The following is a 15,876-nucleotide window of genomic DNA, read 5'->3' as shown; positions in this document are numbered from 1 at the left end:
TTGAAAATCTCAGCCTGTACATACAGGATTTGTGCTGTTGCTCAGCTGTGATCCTAGAAAGTACATTAAGAACAGCCATACTGGCGCAGACCAATGGTTCATCTAGTTCAGTATCCTGACAGTGGCCAATGCCAGATGCTTCTTAGAGAATGAACAGAACAGGGCAATGACCAGGTGATCCATCCCATCATCCAGTCACAGTTTCGTAGTCAAGAGGATTAGGGACATCCAGAGCATGGAGTTGCATCCCTGATCATCTTGGCTAATAGCCACTGATGGACCTATATAGCTCCGTGAACTTATCTAATTCTTTTTTGAATCCAGTTATACTTTTACATTGCCTTTGCGGACACTGGCACCAGTTTTTAATCTATTTAACACTTTTCATGATCCACTCTTTTTGCTCCTTCCTCCTGTTCCTTAGTTTATTGAAACAACATATCTTCTTGCCTCAACCATACTTTAGATCGTTTATTTTCCTCCACGGAAGGCAATGTATTGATGCGTCAACACTTCTTTCTATTAGGCAGTTGTTCTGGAGTTCCATGCTGTGCAACTTACAATAGCTGCAGTGCTCAGAACATTAATTAAACCAGACAGCATTTTTTTCCATATAAAAAACCCCAGTTGATAATTAACTAAATGTTTAACACAGAAAGAAAAAGGATCTTGAAAATATTTATGTGCTTGAAGGCATCCTAGCTGAGCCATTTGACAAGAGGCTAGCGAAGGGCCAAATCCTGTCATCCTTAGTCAGGCAAATTGATTTAAAAACTCAGTGGGTTTTGCCTGAGTATAGACTGCTGGACTGGGCCCATGATTACCCTCCCCTTCCTTATTTACCTGCTAAACTCCACTTGCATTGACTTTTCCAGATGTCTGGAATCCAGTTACAATTTGCAGTCTCCCCTCACCTCTGGCGCCCTCCACACGTTACCGGTGTTTATTTAGGACTCTCTCACCACATCATCAACCCATCTGGGAATGAAGCCACTAAAGATGGAACTGCTACATGGCCACCCTTACCACAGAACAGTCATCAATAATTCTATGCTGATGATGTTGCCTGTTTGACTGGAGTCTCAGCAGAAATAAATAACCAGTCTCTGTACTGTGTTGTACAGTTAAAATATAGCCAACAAGAAATTGGACCAGAGTACAAAGTCATAGGCATAACATGGCTCTTTGTGCCAAAGTTTTAAAGGTATGCAGACACCTAAAGATGCAGATAGTCACTTAATGGCATTTTCAGAAGCATTTATCTGCATTTTTAGGCACATAAATACCTTTAAAAATCTGACCCTTTGTGTTTCCACTTGTAAATGTACTTTATTGATACCAGCTTTGAGAATCAGCACACCTCCTAATGGTGCAGACAGCAATATCCTATGTGGGGGCTGACTGCCTGGATGCACATGATAAAGTTCCTTCATTTTAAATTATAAACAAAAAACAAAAAAACTTTTCTTGAAGCAATTCCCTTGAAGAACAACATCTTTATAAGTGGCTCCTACTGTAGAACAGCACTCTGGCCACCTGTTAATATGCTTCAATTTGGAGGGATGCATTTTAGTTCTTCATTTATGAAATCTGCAGTGTCATTTCCTGAAGCTCTCTCAAAAGCAGCTCTCCTTGTTTAAACAAACCCTCTGCCCATTCAGAAGTCTTTATAATTGGCCCAAAATTCGACCCATTAGTAATAATGGCCTACATTTATACGGTGCCTTTCATCTAGAAGGACTTTAAACACTGTGGGTAAAAGCATCCAGCCAAATCTATGCCCGCATAATTATTTGTTAAGCCCCACCAGTGTGCTCAGCCCTGTGTAGCATACAGAAGCAGTGGGCCCTTCCCCACGGAGCTTACAGTCTAAACTGGACAGGCTGCACAGTGAATACAAATTGTGCTGCATTACCAGAGACTGGAAAGTCCAGGCTCAGGAGTGAAGCAGAGTTGGCTTGTTTTCTTTTCCCTCTGCAAGTAATTTACTACAATGGACAGCCAGGTTGATACTTGCAGTGCTAAAAATCACAGGAAGATGCAGCACAAATTAGACAGAAAAAGTTGTTTTGATTTTCTAAAAAAGAGTTTTAACAAATAATGGACAACAAAATGAAAGATCACTACAAATAAAAAAGTTTCCCCTTCATTTTACCTTACATGTCTCTTGCACATGACACTCATCCTGAGGCTGTACCACTGGGATTTGTGAAAGAAGAAAAATATATAAATCTAGGCTGGAATTTTCAAAGGAAGCTAAGGGAGCAAGGCATACAACTTCCACTGAAGTACAGTTAACGTTCCTAGGCTCCTTTGGAAATCCCATCTGAACGTGCTGCAATTTCGCTACAATTAAATGGCCCTCTCAGTATGGTATTGGAAATGCTAATGGAAAATACAGAGAGAAATGTCAAGTCAGAAAGTGAATCAGCTGATACAGCACTTTGATAGCAGTCACATTTTGGCAACTATTTAACATAATACCCAAATGGAAAATGACCAAGAATCATTTTTATTAGAGATGGGATCAAGCTGTAATGTTCAGATTCAGCTCTGAAAGTTTACAAAGTTGGGGGGCACTTGGATCTGGGTATTTAGTTAAGTTTATGAAAACTGGATCCAGAGTTGAATCCAAACTTCCCCAAAGTTTAGAAATGTCCAGTTGTGGAGCTTTGGAGCCTGGCTCTGAGCACCTGCTTTTCCCACTGAAGCCAATGGAAATTCCAGGTGGTCAGGATCAAGTCCTTCGATTGGATCCATCTCATTTTTTATTTTCAGACATCAGAATAAAACACTGGGCAGCGAGTTAGTGCATAAACTGTTCCATCTTCAGAGAACCAAACACAAAGGCTGGCTTATTTCACATGTGGAAATGAACCATTTGGGGTTCTCATTTCAGTCCCCATTAGTTCCCCATCTCAAAACGTTACTCAGTCTGGCCAGAACTGTAATCCTTGTTCAAGAGAGGCATAGCACTGGGATAGCAGTGTTGCTAGATGGTATTACTGTTTTGCCAGATTTATGTGTGGAAACTCACTTTGGTAGCCCATGTTACACTTGGATCATCCCAGTGTTGTTAGTCCATCATTGCTAAATGAATGCACAGATTTCAAAATATTCAGTACATTAAATGTGAATTTTTTCATAACAGAATTTCTAAGGTCACATAATTACAATTTAAAAATGCAAAGGTTAAGAGGACAAATTCTGCATTCACTTATGCCAGTGAAAAGTCAGTGGAATTACTCTGGATTTTGCACCCATGTAAAAGAGAGCATCATTTGACCCAAAAGATTTATGGGTTTGTTACCCCCTCATTGCTAAATCTATGCAAATTACACTATATGCAATTTACTCCCATTTTCTGACGAGTTTACAAAAGGCTTGTAACTTACACACAAATTATGTCACCTGTGACTTTTGCCCCTAATTCTCTTAATAAATTTACTCATGCACCACCCAGAGATTTAACAATACATTCTACTGTACCTCCTGTCTATTGCTTCTCTATGCTGTACTAGCAGCATTACAAATGACTGTGCTATATACATCCCCATGGAATGAAGAAATATTTAATGACCTGCATGGTATAAAACGTAGATACAAACAATTTTATAAGGCACAAATACAGCCCAAGCTCAAAACTCTTTCCCAAGGCAAGAGACATCTATTAACAGATGTGTAGTCTATGCAAAACAGTTAGGTTGTTTGCATAGAACAGGAACTTTTCCTTACCTAGCATGTCACCCTTGGTTCCCCTGTCAAGAAAGGATCACAGAGGCTCCTTTAAAGCAATGCTCAGATGGCTAAAAGCATGATTACCAGTCCACTCACCAACTCAAGACACAAACAAACCTCAGCACTGAAAAGGTTTGTCTTTACACTGGGAAGAAGTTTATCCCACTGAAATAAGTCAGCATGACTCTAACCTAAGAGAGCCTTAGTAGAGAATTTATGAACATATTAAATCAGGAAATCTCCCAAAAGAATATGTGAAATATTATTTATTTATTTTTAAAGAAAAAACTGTTTAACGCTGAAGTTTTGGGTGAATCTCATGACCATCATAAACTGATAATACTAAGTCCCAGCATAGCCAGGCACTGACCTTGATTAACTATTTAGCCTTTTTGATTAACACACTCTAACTGTAACCTACAGCATTTCAGATTCAGGCCTTTCCAGAGACCGGATGGATAGATGTCTGAATGATGGTGATTTCATCATGCTGAGAACTGTCCCACTGGGATTTAAAGTGAGACAGCTATCACTAGTGACATGATACCAGATTTAAACTGCAGTTCCACACTAGTGCATTTTACCACAGTACCAATTAGCTCTCCACAGACATGAAATCTGCACACAGTTTTTCTGCTAGCTATTGTACATTAGGAAGCAAAAGTGGTTTATTCCAAAGGATATCAAAATGCACAGAAATACATTTGTTAGTAACTTCACAAACTTTAGATATTTGATATTAAAGAATAAAAGTAAATGCTATATATGTTGTAATTTTAATATTGACTATTGAAAGTTATAAAGTATTATATTCCCTATGGAATTATTTCCTTTTCTTATAAAGAAATGGTACAAGAAAACTAAGTATGAACCATTTTCTTTATATTATTTTGTCCTTCTTAGTATTGCAGGCTCTTCATTTTAGTTACCAGCTGACCAGGAATCATAAACTAATTTTGCTGCCACAGTGTCTTCAATTGCGATCCCTGAAATATATAACAAAATTAAAATCACCTACAACCAATACTTTGGTTGAATTAAATAATTTAACTTCACAGGGAAGCAGAATAACTAGACAATGGACTAGAGAATCTTTCACACTGCAATCTAGGACACCAGACTGATAATGACAAGAAGTTATCACCATCAGATAGCTGCTAGGTGCTTTGTGTGAAAGGAGTTTATTAGTTTCAATCCAATTCCCATTGGACATGTATCCATGCTGTAAAAGTTACCACACCTGGAACCAATGGATCCTTGCTATTAGGTCATTCTACTTTGACCATGGTAATCCAGTTTTCTGATCGCTTCCAATAATGCACTTCTTTGTCACATCACCTTCACGTCAAACAGACTTCAGCGGCATCAGGGTAGGACATTCAGGTTGAAGTTATGTTAGTAAACAATGTAATCATGAGTTGAGTAAATGGAACTTAAACAAAATGGACAATGTAATTTTCTGTCATGTTTGCTTTCCTTTCAATTTTGATTTTATCAGTCTTGTTACATTGAGAAAGGAGGGAAAATACACATCTTATACTGTAGCTACTGTCCTCTGTAGTGTGTGGTGGGACAGCAGCTTTGAAGATCAACTTTCCCATGCAAGAGGGAGCTGTAGCTCACGAATGCTTATGCTCTAATAAATTTGTTAGTCTAAGGTGCCACAAGTACTCCTTTTCTTTTTAAGGATACAGACTAAAATGGCTGCTAGTCTGAAATAAAAAGGCATTTTTCCTCATCAGATTTACACATAGGAGGGGCTTGTTCTTACCCAGAGATTTGAACACTGTTGTTTTCTCAGGCAAAGCTGGTTTTGTCCCCTTCACTACCTCTCCCAGCTCAGCAAAAATCTCTGCCTGTGAAACAAATGCACGTTTAGGCTTGATATGGCCATCAAGAGAAATAAACTTGGTTTTGAGTGATTTTAAAAGAAAGAGAAGACAAAAAATTTGAAAGGTTCTGTATCTGGTAAAACATTGTTAGGTCAAGTAATGTAGAAACTGGACAGAAATTCCAGAAGAATAACATGGCTTTCAGAGAAAAATATCTGCCTGAATTTTATTACCCAAAATGATCGACCTGTTACCTTGCTGACACAGATAAATTGACTTCCATGTAGTTTACAGTGTGTTGGTTTTGCAGATGAAACCTTAAAAATGAAAGCCCTGTCTGCTATGTGTGGACATTAAAAAAAATCCTATGGCACTTTGTGTAAGGGCATGACAAAAGGTCCCCTCTCCTCAATTTTATGCAGTGTGACAGCCATCTGTTTGGCTGCTGGCCTCCACACATTAGAGGCAGTTCCAATTTAATTATGCTGAAACATATATCATGGGGATACATAGGTGCAACAGAGCAGAATTTGTCCCATCATATATAAATTGCTTTGGGATTTCTGGGATGAAAGTGGAAGATTTAGAATCATTTTTTAAACATTAAACATTTTTAAGTGTAGATCTAATACAGGACGGATCTGAAAGCAATGAGAAATGGCACAGTGCAAAAGTAGCACTCGAGGGGAGAAGCTCTAGCATTTAAGAAAGACTTACCCTTGATAATATAACATCTCCTGATTCATTCAGAGCAGCCTCTCGAGAATCCACATATAGGACAGAATTCTTCATCACTTCATCATTCAGCTCTCTCCAGTCTGGTCTGCTTGCCCCAACGGCTAAAAGATAAAAGTGATTAACTTCAGAGAGAAATATTTAAAATGGATTCAACAGAACACATTTCTTGTTCAACAGAGGTGAATAATGCCTTTCCACAGCAGTGTTGTCACTTATGCACAAACAGCCTGAAATTAACCGAGGACAAGTTCACTGATACAGAACAAGAACAGCCTGATTGACTAGGGAAAGTCCTGGGCCTCTCTCCATTCATTATGCATCTAGGGCTTGATCCTGCTTAGCACCTTCTACTCCCATTGATGTCAAAGCAGGATTGAGCCCTTAGGGTCCAATCCTCCAAAGTGCTGAGTTCCTGTTATGTCTGCTGAGCACCCTCAGCCCTCATTGGGTCTAATCCTGCTCTCACTGAAATCCTTGTATTCAGTGAAAACACGACCAGGACCACTGAAATCAATGAGTCCCCTTGTAGCAGGGGCGGCCAACCTGTGGCTCCGGAGTTGCATGCGGCTCTTCAGAAGTTAATATGCGGCTCCTTGCATAGGTGCTGACTCCGGGGCTGGAGCTACAGGTGCCAACTTTCCCCTGCCCCTTCCTGCCCCCTCCTCTGAGCCTGCTGCAACCTTGCTCCTCCCCACTCCATCCCAGAGCCTCCTGTGCATTGCGAAACAGCTGATCACCGCGGGCAGGAGAGAGGGGGAGGTGCTGATCGGCAGGGCTGTACATTGGCAAATTCTGGATCCTTCTCAGGCTCAGATTGGCCACCCCTGCCTTGTAGGATCAGGCTGCTAACAGAAAAATAAAACTCATGTGGGAGCAAATCCACAATGGCAGGGTGAACTCACAAGGGGGAGCAGAATTCTTTGTTTGCATTTGTCGTTAGACAGCCTTTTCCTCTTACGCTTGGCCCTCCTGCTTACATCTCTACTCCTCTGGAAGGCTTAGCCAAAGAGGAGAGGTCATGGTGGAGGCAGAGAAAGGGAGGTAGTGCTCTGCATAGCATTTACAAAGTAATCACAGTGAAATATCTGCCAATAAACCTGCAACTTCTTGAGCAAAATATGTTATTTGTTACACAGGTGCATTCCCCAGTTTGGCCTAAGAGCTTTATCCATGTCCAGCTTGTTCCCATTCTCACAGTGTCCGCCCGCCCATCTCACACAAAGACATTAACAAACTAATACAAAACCAGACAAGCCAAGTGCTTGGTTAGCACCAAGGACAGAAGTACAACAGTGACTCAGCTACCCTTTCGCCCTTTAGGGCATGTCTGACAAGGCAAGGCAACACAGGGAAGCTCACCCTGTCACTGCCTACACTGTATCTCTGCTACAGATAATAAAAGTACTTAGTGCTCATACAGTGCTTTTCATCATAAATCACAGCTCTTCAGTCTCTCAGGCTGCCAAGCCCAACCCTTTCTCGAATAACACGCGTATTTATAAAGTTGTTTAACTAACGAACAACCGCACTGTACTATAGTTTGGTAGCCTGTCCAAGAACAGGCTTGGCTGGTGCTATGCTGCTGTATCATATCCTCTCTTATTCTATCAGCCCTTCTTCTGTTCTTTACCCTCTTCCTGCTGCTCCTGACAAAGCCCTGCTGGATGTTGTGATTGTAACATCCTCCTCAGCAGGATTTTGATATCTAAGGTAAATGACACAATTCTTCCCTCCCCCCCTTTCCTATTATCTCTTGCCCCTCTCCACTTCCCTCTCCTCAATTCATTTGCAAAAGCCTTGGATTTCATAATTCTTTTTTATTAAGTGTTTTTGATCCAGACTGTCTTGATGTTACGTGCCTGTAGAGAGAAATGCAATTAAAAGATCCCTCACTTATCCTTATTATATCAGAACCAAAGAAGCAGTTTGCTGCAGAGAATTGTGTGTGCAGACCGAGGACTGAACATTATTATCTGCAATTTCTAAACCGGCAGTTTCCATTCTTTTCTTGTGACTTTGGAAGCAGTACAACTGGAGCCTATTTACAGATCTTTACTTACCGAAACAGTTTTGCGAACAAAGGCTTATCATTAAAAAAAAAAAAATGTAAAACTCCTAGCAACTTCTTTTGTACAGATAAACACAAATAATAATAGTATGAAGGGTAAAACAATTCTCCTATACAACTTTACAGACAGTAGGGATGTGAGAACTCCAGTGTTGTCTCAATGCCTCATGCAGTAGGAATGCCTCTGGGAACAAACAAGGAGAGGTGGTCTTTGTGTATGCCTTGCCTCAGCTGTGAGACAGCATAGATAACAACATCACCGACAAAGAATTAAACTAAGTTTGAAAAACTGGTGGGGTGCTTTTGAAATGTGGGAACTTCCTTTATATTGTCCTCTCTTACAAGTTGCCTTTGTCTCATTACCAGACCACTTGGAAAGTGCACAAGGTCATCTGAACCAGGTCCAAATTAATTAATGTAAATAAATGCCAAGGAGCCCAGGGGCTCTGTATGCTAGGGCAGCAACATCATCACCAGAAAACACAATTAAAAAAAAGAACACAGCGAAGGGACCAAACCCTGGGGTTCTCTCAGTTTTTACGCGGTTCTTAACTCAGGCCAAACTCTCACTGAGATCAAAAGGATTCAGCCCCCAAAAAGAAATTAACGAGTTTGCAAAACAGGGCAATAGAAAGGTTGATAAATACCAGGGAAAAGGTAGTGCTACTAAAAAATCACTTTGGGAACATGTTTCTAGGGTGTTGTTTAAATCTAAGATTAAAAGGACATCAAGGCCACACCTTGTTGGCCACAAAAGCAAAAATGAGATTACCTGCTGCTCAAACATACAATAGCAGAATCCCTATATAGCATTGAATCCAGACACCCAGCAGGACCGTGCTCAAAGAGGAGAAGTGATTATTCTGAGAAATCTAGACCAGTCTGGGCAGAGACCATCTTTGTGAGTATTATACAGCACCACACTGAGCACATCAGAGCTAAATAAAATAATAATGATAAATAATAGCAGAGAAACCCCCCAATCAATGAGAGTCTGGCATACCGTTGATATGGGCACCTGGTTTTATCCACTCTCCAAATAAAATTGGCATTGTTGCCATGGTGACTGTTATAATCACATCAGCTCCGGTGACAGCCTCCTGAGCAGAGGAGCAAACCTGCACTGGACCCTTAACTGAGCGAGCAAACTTCACAGCATTCTCCTTAGTGCGATTCCATATCCTGACCTGCAAAGCAACATGGAAAGCATGTAGAGATTATATAATATGAGTAACCCATCCTTGCAAAATTCCCAAACAAGCACTTATTTTAAAATGCTCAATGAGTTTTCTTCATTATCATTACTCATCCTGGCAAAGAACAGGGGAGTAGATTTTGTGTCTGGGCTCGTACATCTTCATGATTATCTTGCAATGCTAGTATAACAGTTCATGGCATCTTTATATTTATAAAATACACTTTAAATAGAAAATCTGAACTGATCGAGGCTGCAGGAAGCTTGTCCAAGAAACTTATATATGATAGGATTGTCTCAATTAGAGAAGAGTAAGTCTGAAACTTGACTTTGTTTCAAGCATGTGTTATTAAAATGCTTTGAGATGGGAGGAGGAAAGGCTATAGAAGTGTTATGTTCTCTAGAGACATTTTGTTGAAATATGCTCAAGCCATTAGATACAACTTTATTGGTTATTATATACATTATTTGTTATTGGTGTTACTGAAAAATAATTGAGAAAAATAAATCTTCTCCTTTGAGATGCATTCCTTGGCTTACCTCTTTAAATGAAAACTGCTCTGTGAAGATCTCATAATGGCTATAGGCTTGAACACCAGCTCCTAGAATGCACAGCACTTCTGCATCAGCTGGCATTAAGAACTAAAATATATCAAGTCAGAAAAGAAATCAATGACAGTAGTCATGGAAGAAACACAGTTGTGATGGTGATCCGCTTTTTAAATTAAAACACCTCAATCTTAGGCATATTTACACTGGAGAGGCACATTTACACTGGAGAGTTTATTTTTAAACTTTGTACAGGGGGGTCACTGATCCCTAAAAGAAACTTTTGTGGACTTGATTCAATTTGCACTTTTGCATTTGTACTGATGTAGCTACATCTATCTATTTACTGTTTGGCATCCCTGATTTAGAGCACTTCAGATAGATGAACTTCCCTAAGAACAGGGTATGTGTTCACCAGTCAATATTTACAAACAATGGTGGCTTGAGGCTCAAGACTTAAAATTCACTCCTCTGGTAGCTCTGAATTTCCCTGTTTAATCATCCTCTGTGGTTCACCAGGAACTGGGGAGGGAATAAAAGGGATGTTTGAACCTAGCCCCAGCCACCTGCATTTATTGTTTGTGCATTTGTTATGGCCACTTGTGTATTCGGAGCCTTTGAACTATATGGGCTTTCAATGCCTGTTGAACTGACTGCTGCAAAGAAATAAAAAAATTCTCATCTAGCAGATTTTTCAAAGCTAAGAGCTCATTTTGATGTTTATTACACTGACTCTGTAGCATTGATTTCAAAAGTTCCCTACATAAAACCATTGTCTTATTGAAGAGGAACTGCCATAAAGAGGACAAGATGACAACTGAAAGCTGGGCTCAAACAGTCCTGAAAATCTCACAGAGCAGCAGATGATACATAAGGGTCTGATCTGGAAGTTCTAATACAGGCAGAGCTCCTTTGAAGTCACTGGAGCTTTGCCTGTATAAAGTCTTCAGGATCTGGTTATAAGCGGGGAAGGTCGGAGCTGAGAGTAGCCCTACAGTCCAACATCTCAGGAATTCATTGTTCGCTTCTTCTCCCTTCCATTAGAGTGTCTCTTGGGGATAGATACTCACTTCTGTGTTGGCTGTAACTCCACTGATTTGGGTGGAATTACATCAGCATAAAACTGATGTACTTGAGAAGAGAATCTGGTCTTCAATCTAAAGCAGAAGAGTTAGTGGGCCAGGAAATTTAACACTTATCAAATCTGCCATCTTCTTCATTCTAGGGCTTGGAAGACTAAATCTTTCCTGCAAACTGATGGTCTCAGAAGGGTCATCTGCTTTATTCCCAGCATTAACAGACCAGCCAAACATTTTTAAATTAGTATTTAAAGATTTATTTGTATTAATATTCCTACTTTGAATTTGAAGTTGTGTGGGGTGGCATAGTGGCCAGACTGGGGAAGAGGCTGTGTAGTCTAATCAGTTTTAATTTATCACTGCACTTATCCAAAGCCCTATAGGTGCATACATAAGGCAACAAAAAAATCGCTAAGCAAAAACACTCCAATATATTCTCAGAACAGTGCACAGAGTGAATCACTCCCATATCACATACAATACAAGCATAAATACCTTTCTTTGATAAAATAACTGATTTTTTTAAATAAGAAAATGAAGTAGATCTAATCTGGCCTTCAGTAAGGCATTTCATACACACTGAAAATTAGTAATTTAGCTGAAGAAGATGGGGATTAGGGTACGAACTTTAAGGAGGTTAAGAAACTGACAAAAGGGGAGAAGACAAATGGTTGTGTTGAAAGGAGAACAACTGGGCTGAAGGGAGGTTCCTAGCAGAGTTCCTAAAGGATCAGACTTGGGACTTATGACTTTGACACAAAAAGTAGGAAGGTGCTAGTAAAATTTACTGAAGACACGAAGTTGGGAGGCATTGTCAATACACAGGAGGACTGGAATTTTATACAGGAAGAATTGGATGACACTGATGACCTGGAGTAATAGAAATGAGATGAAATTTAAAAGTACAAGGTCATGAACATAAGAACCAATAATAAGAATTTCTGCTATAAGCTGAAAGAAAAGGAGTACTTGTGGCACCTTAGAGACTAACCAATTTATCTGAGCATAAGCTTTCGTGAGCTACAGCTATATCGGATGCATCCGATGAAGTGAGCTGTAGCTCACGAAAGCTTATGCTCAAATAAACTGGTTAGTCTCTAAGGTGCCACAAGTACTCCTTTTCTTTTTGCAAATACAGACTAACACGGCTGTTACTCTGAAACCTGCTATAAGCTGGGGACTCATCAGTTGAAAATGACAGAGAAGGAGAGATACCTGGTCATGTTAGTTGATCACAAGATGACTATGTGCCATGAACATGATACAGCTGTGAAATAAGCAAATGTGGTCCTAGGATATATCAGGTGAGGTATTTCAAGTCTCTCTCGCAGGCGTGTATGGCATCTGCAGAGCAACATTTTATAGATGCAGTTGTAGGTCCATAAGACATTTCAAGGCTTCCTCTGTGACACTGTGGATATCATCCAATTCATCCTTTGAATCCATATTTGGGGCATTGCGTTATGATGTGTTCATTGGTTTGGATGTTCTCACTGTAGTCACATGAAACATCGTCTTTGATTTTCCACTTGTGCATCAAGTAACTGCATCTTCCACTATTTGTTTGGATGTGGGTCAATGTGGTCCCAAATCTGTGTGGCAGGTCGAAACCGGGGAGGCAGTTTGTTGGGTCGGTAATAATGTGCTTGTTTGGAACAGCAGATGAGGTCCAGACACTTTGCCATTCCCTAGCCAGATCTAGAGACTAGAAGTGGTCAAGTGTGGTCCATAGTAACTTTCACAATTTCAGGCATGATGGGGTTATGTAATCCATAACCTGCCAGATGGGAGGTTCCGCATAGTCTTTGGCACATTTAAATTCTTGTGCTGTGGCTACATCTCAACGGACAGCTGGAGGTTCGATGTTTGTTAACACAGAAAGCCACAGTAGAGGTGTTGATTTTAAAGTTTCCATGATGATTCGCATGGTATGATTCAGCTGCCTCTCCACAAGCTGGGTATGGCAGCTTCTTGTTGACACCAGGACACAATACTCTGCAACTGAGTACACAAGGGCCAAGGCCAATGTTCCTAGAACCAGGACAGTTGATCCGCAGTGTGTTCCCACTAACTTTTAAATAATGTTTACATGAGTTTTCACTTTCGAGGCTACTTTCTTGAGGTGGTCATGAAAGGTCAGCGTGCAGTCAAGAATGCCACCAAAATATGTTGGCATTGGATCGTAATGCACAGTTTCACCATGAAACTTGACAGTTAAGAGTGTTTTGTGCAATTCTATTGTCAAAGTGGAAAGTACAGACTACCGATTTGCTTGGATTTGATCTCAGCTGCCACTTTTGAAAGTATTTCTCCATCAGCTTAAGGTCAGATCTAAGGGTCACTTCAAGTTCTTTAAAGCTACGGGCCTAAGTGGCGAGTGCCAAACCATCAGCGGACGCAAATTTCTGCGCTATTATTTCAGGCATATCATTCATGTATACACTGAAGAGTATTTCCAGTAAAGATAGGGAAATATTAATGTAATTGTACAAGACATTAGTAAGACCTAATTTGGAATACTGTGTATAAATCTGTTTACTCATGTTCAAGAAAGATGACCATAAACTGGAACAGGTGCAGAGAAGAGCTACTACGTGATCAGGGGAATGGAGGACGTATCTTATGAGAGGACACTGGAAGAGCTTGGCTTGTTTAGCCTGGCAAAATGAAGGATGAGAGAGGATAGGATTACTCTCTATGAAGACATCGGAAGATAAACAACAGGTAGGGAGAAGAGCTATTTAGGTTAAAGGAAAATGTTGGCACAAGAAGAAATGGATACAAACTGGTCATGACTAAATTTAGGATGGAAGTTAGAAGAAAGTTTGTAATCATCTGAAGAATGAGGTTTCAAAACAGCCTCCCAATAGAAGTTGTTCGGGTAAACAACCTAATTAGTCTGAAGACAGAGCTTATAAATTTTTGAGTGGGACTATATGATGGCATTGCATGCAGTGATGGGGGTTGGGCTCGATGGCAAAGGGGGTCCCTTCCAGTCTTATGTTCCTAAACCTCACAATGCAGGGCTTCAGTTGGTCACCTGTAGGGGTTAGGAAGGATTTTTTCCCTGTTGTATTCTGGGGGGTGGTTCTCCTTCCTTTAAAGCATTGGAGATGGCACAGCTGGCATCACCAGACAGGGTGGGACAGAAAAAATTCTCTCTCAGATTCTTGGCTGGTGGGTCTTGCTCACATGTTCACGGTCATACCAATTGCCATTTTAGGTTGGAAAGGAATTTTCCCCAAGTCATATTGGCAGGGACCTTGGCGGTTATTTGCCTTCCTCTGCGACATGTGACTTACTAGGATCATCTCGGATAGCTCACCTAATCAATTCCCTGCTATTGCAGAGGGCTAGGTCATTGGTTCACATTGGTCCCTCCTATTTGCTGTCTATGGTACACAATAGTTTAGTCTAATTCAGGTTATTGGGCTCAATACTGGGTTAACTGGGTGGAGCTAGTGGCCTGTGATGTGCAAGCGGTCTGACTAGATGATCTGGTGGTCCCTTCTGGCCTTAAACTATTTGACTCTACACAACTCCCTCGGAATTAAAACAGGAACAACCAAGTTTTAGGCTTTTCTTTGAGGATTGAACATTGTCATAAATCTAGTACTGACCTATGATTAAAGAGAACTGGCATGGATTGAAAGGCTCTTATATCGCATTTGCATCTGACCTCTAAGCTATTTTACATGACACCATGTCACAGGACAACTGGCCTAGCTCTCCTGTTCCAGTCCAGGTGTGCCCTAGTTTGGTGTAATGAGGAGGGCGGGACTGCTCCTGGGAGTTATGAGAGACAGCCCAAAGGCAAGAGAGAGTCCAGAGGCTGAGGGCAGAGCTGGGCTGCCCCTGAAGGAAGGAGCTGTGAGTTCCATGTTGAGCAGTGAGCCAGATGAGGTCAGTGAAAGTGAAAGGCAGTTGAGGAATCGCATACAAGTTTCCCCAGGCCAGAGAGCCATGGATAGAGAGGGCTGAAGGCTGAGAGCGGCAGAAGGAGACACATGCTGCCTGAAAGACCAGAGAGGGCTAAAGGCTGGCAGAGGATGTAGGGGTGAGCTTGCTGATGTCTCCAGGTGAGAGTCAGAGCCAGACCTGAGAATGAAACAGGGCAGAGAAGCAACCCAGGTTGAGGGGCTAGGATGAGGCATGGTGAGAGATGCCGGAGCTGTACCTGAGAGCCTGAGCATAGTGAGAGACATAAGAGCTGTACTTGGTGTGTTCATGAACTGTTGTGACTTGAAAGATTGGCTGTACTGTGGAACGGGGGAATTTGGACTGTGTTGAGGAATTCTGGATTACAGTTTTGGGACTCTTGTAATAAATAAATGCTGGAAAGGGTATTGGTACCTGGAAAGATTGCCTGGAGTTACTGGGGACTCTGGAAGAAAGGGGTAACTGTGGCAGGTTCATGGGTCGTGCAGCAGCATGCTGCAGGAGGGCACCCGAGGAAGGGCTGCCTTGTCACACACCAATAATCTACTTCAACCCACTTTATAAAGCATCAGACCTACCTTGGTAGCTATTGCAGAAACTGCAGCAGTTCGTTTTGCTGTAATGACACTGCCATCCATGACCTTTTAAAGAAGAAAATCAAATAGACTGAAATGAACACTGAAAACATAATGCCAGCTGCTTTCTCCATGTGTGAATTAGTGCTTAACGACTGATATA

At 41.0% G+C, this 15,876-nt stretch overlaps 1 protein-coding gene across 4 annotated transcripts in view; it reads right to left on the bottom strand.

Moving 5' to 3' along the window:
• Window positions 1-324: 324 nt before the first annotated feature.
• The window catches only part of CRYM (crystallin mu), a 17,805-nt gene continuing 2,253 nt past the window's right edge, over window positions 325-15,876 (bottom strand). For 3 of the 4 annotated variants that reach the window (XM_007060621.4, XM_043523544.1, XM_043523543.1), the window contains exons 3-8: window positions 15,717-15,779; window positions 10,112-10,213; window positions 9,380-9,563; window positions 6,288-6,409; window positions 5,510-5,594; window positions 325-4,724 (exon numbers count right to left, since the gene is read on the bottom strand). In XM_007060621.4, coding sequence (XP_007060683.1) covers window positions 4,660-4,724; window positions 5,510-5,594; window positions 6,288-6,409; window positions 9,380-9,563; window positions 10,112-10,213; window positions 15,717-15,779 — 621 coding nt within the window. In that variant the 3' untranslated portion in view covers window positions 325-4,659. The remainder of the gene's footprint in view (window positions 4,725-5,509; window positions 5,595-6,287; window positions 6,410-9,379; window positions 9,564-10,111; window positions 10,214-15,716; window positions 15,780-15,876) is intronic. The other variant, XM_043523542.1, reaches the window with a different exon arrangement.

This window comes from Chelonia mydas, chromosome 10, assembly GCF_015237465.2.
Source record: "Chelonia mydas isolate rCheMyd1 chromosome 10, rCheMyd1.pri.v2, whole genome shotgun sequence".
Lineage (NCBI taxonomy): Eukaryota > Metazoa > Chordata > Testudines > Cheloniidae > Chelonia > Chelonia mydas.
The sequence above is the reverse complement of the archived record's forward strand: the minus strand, read 5'-3'. Positions and strand labels throughout refer to the sequence as shown.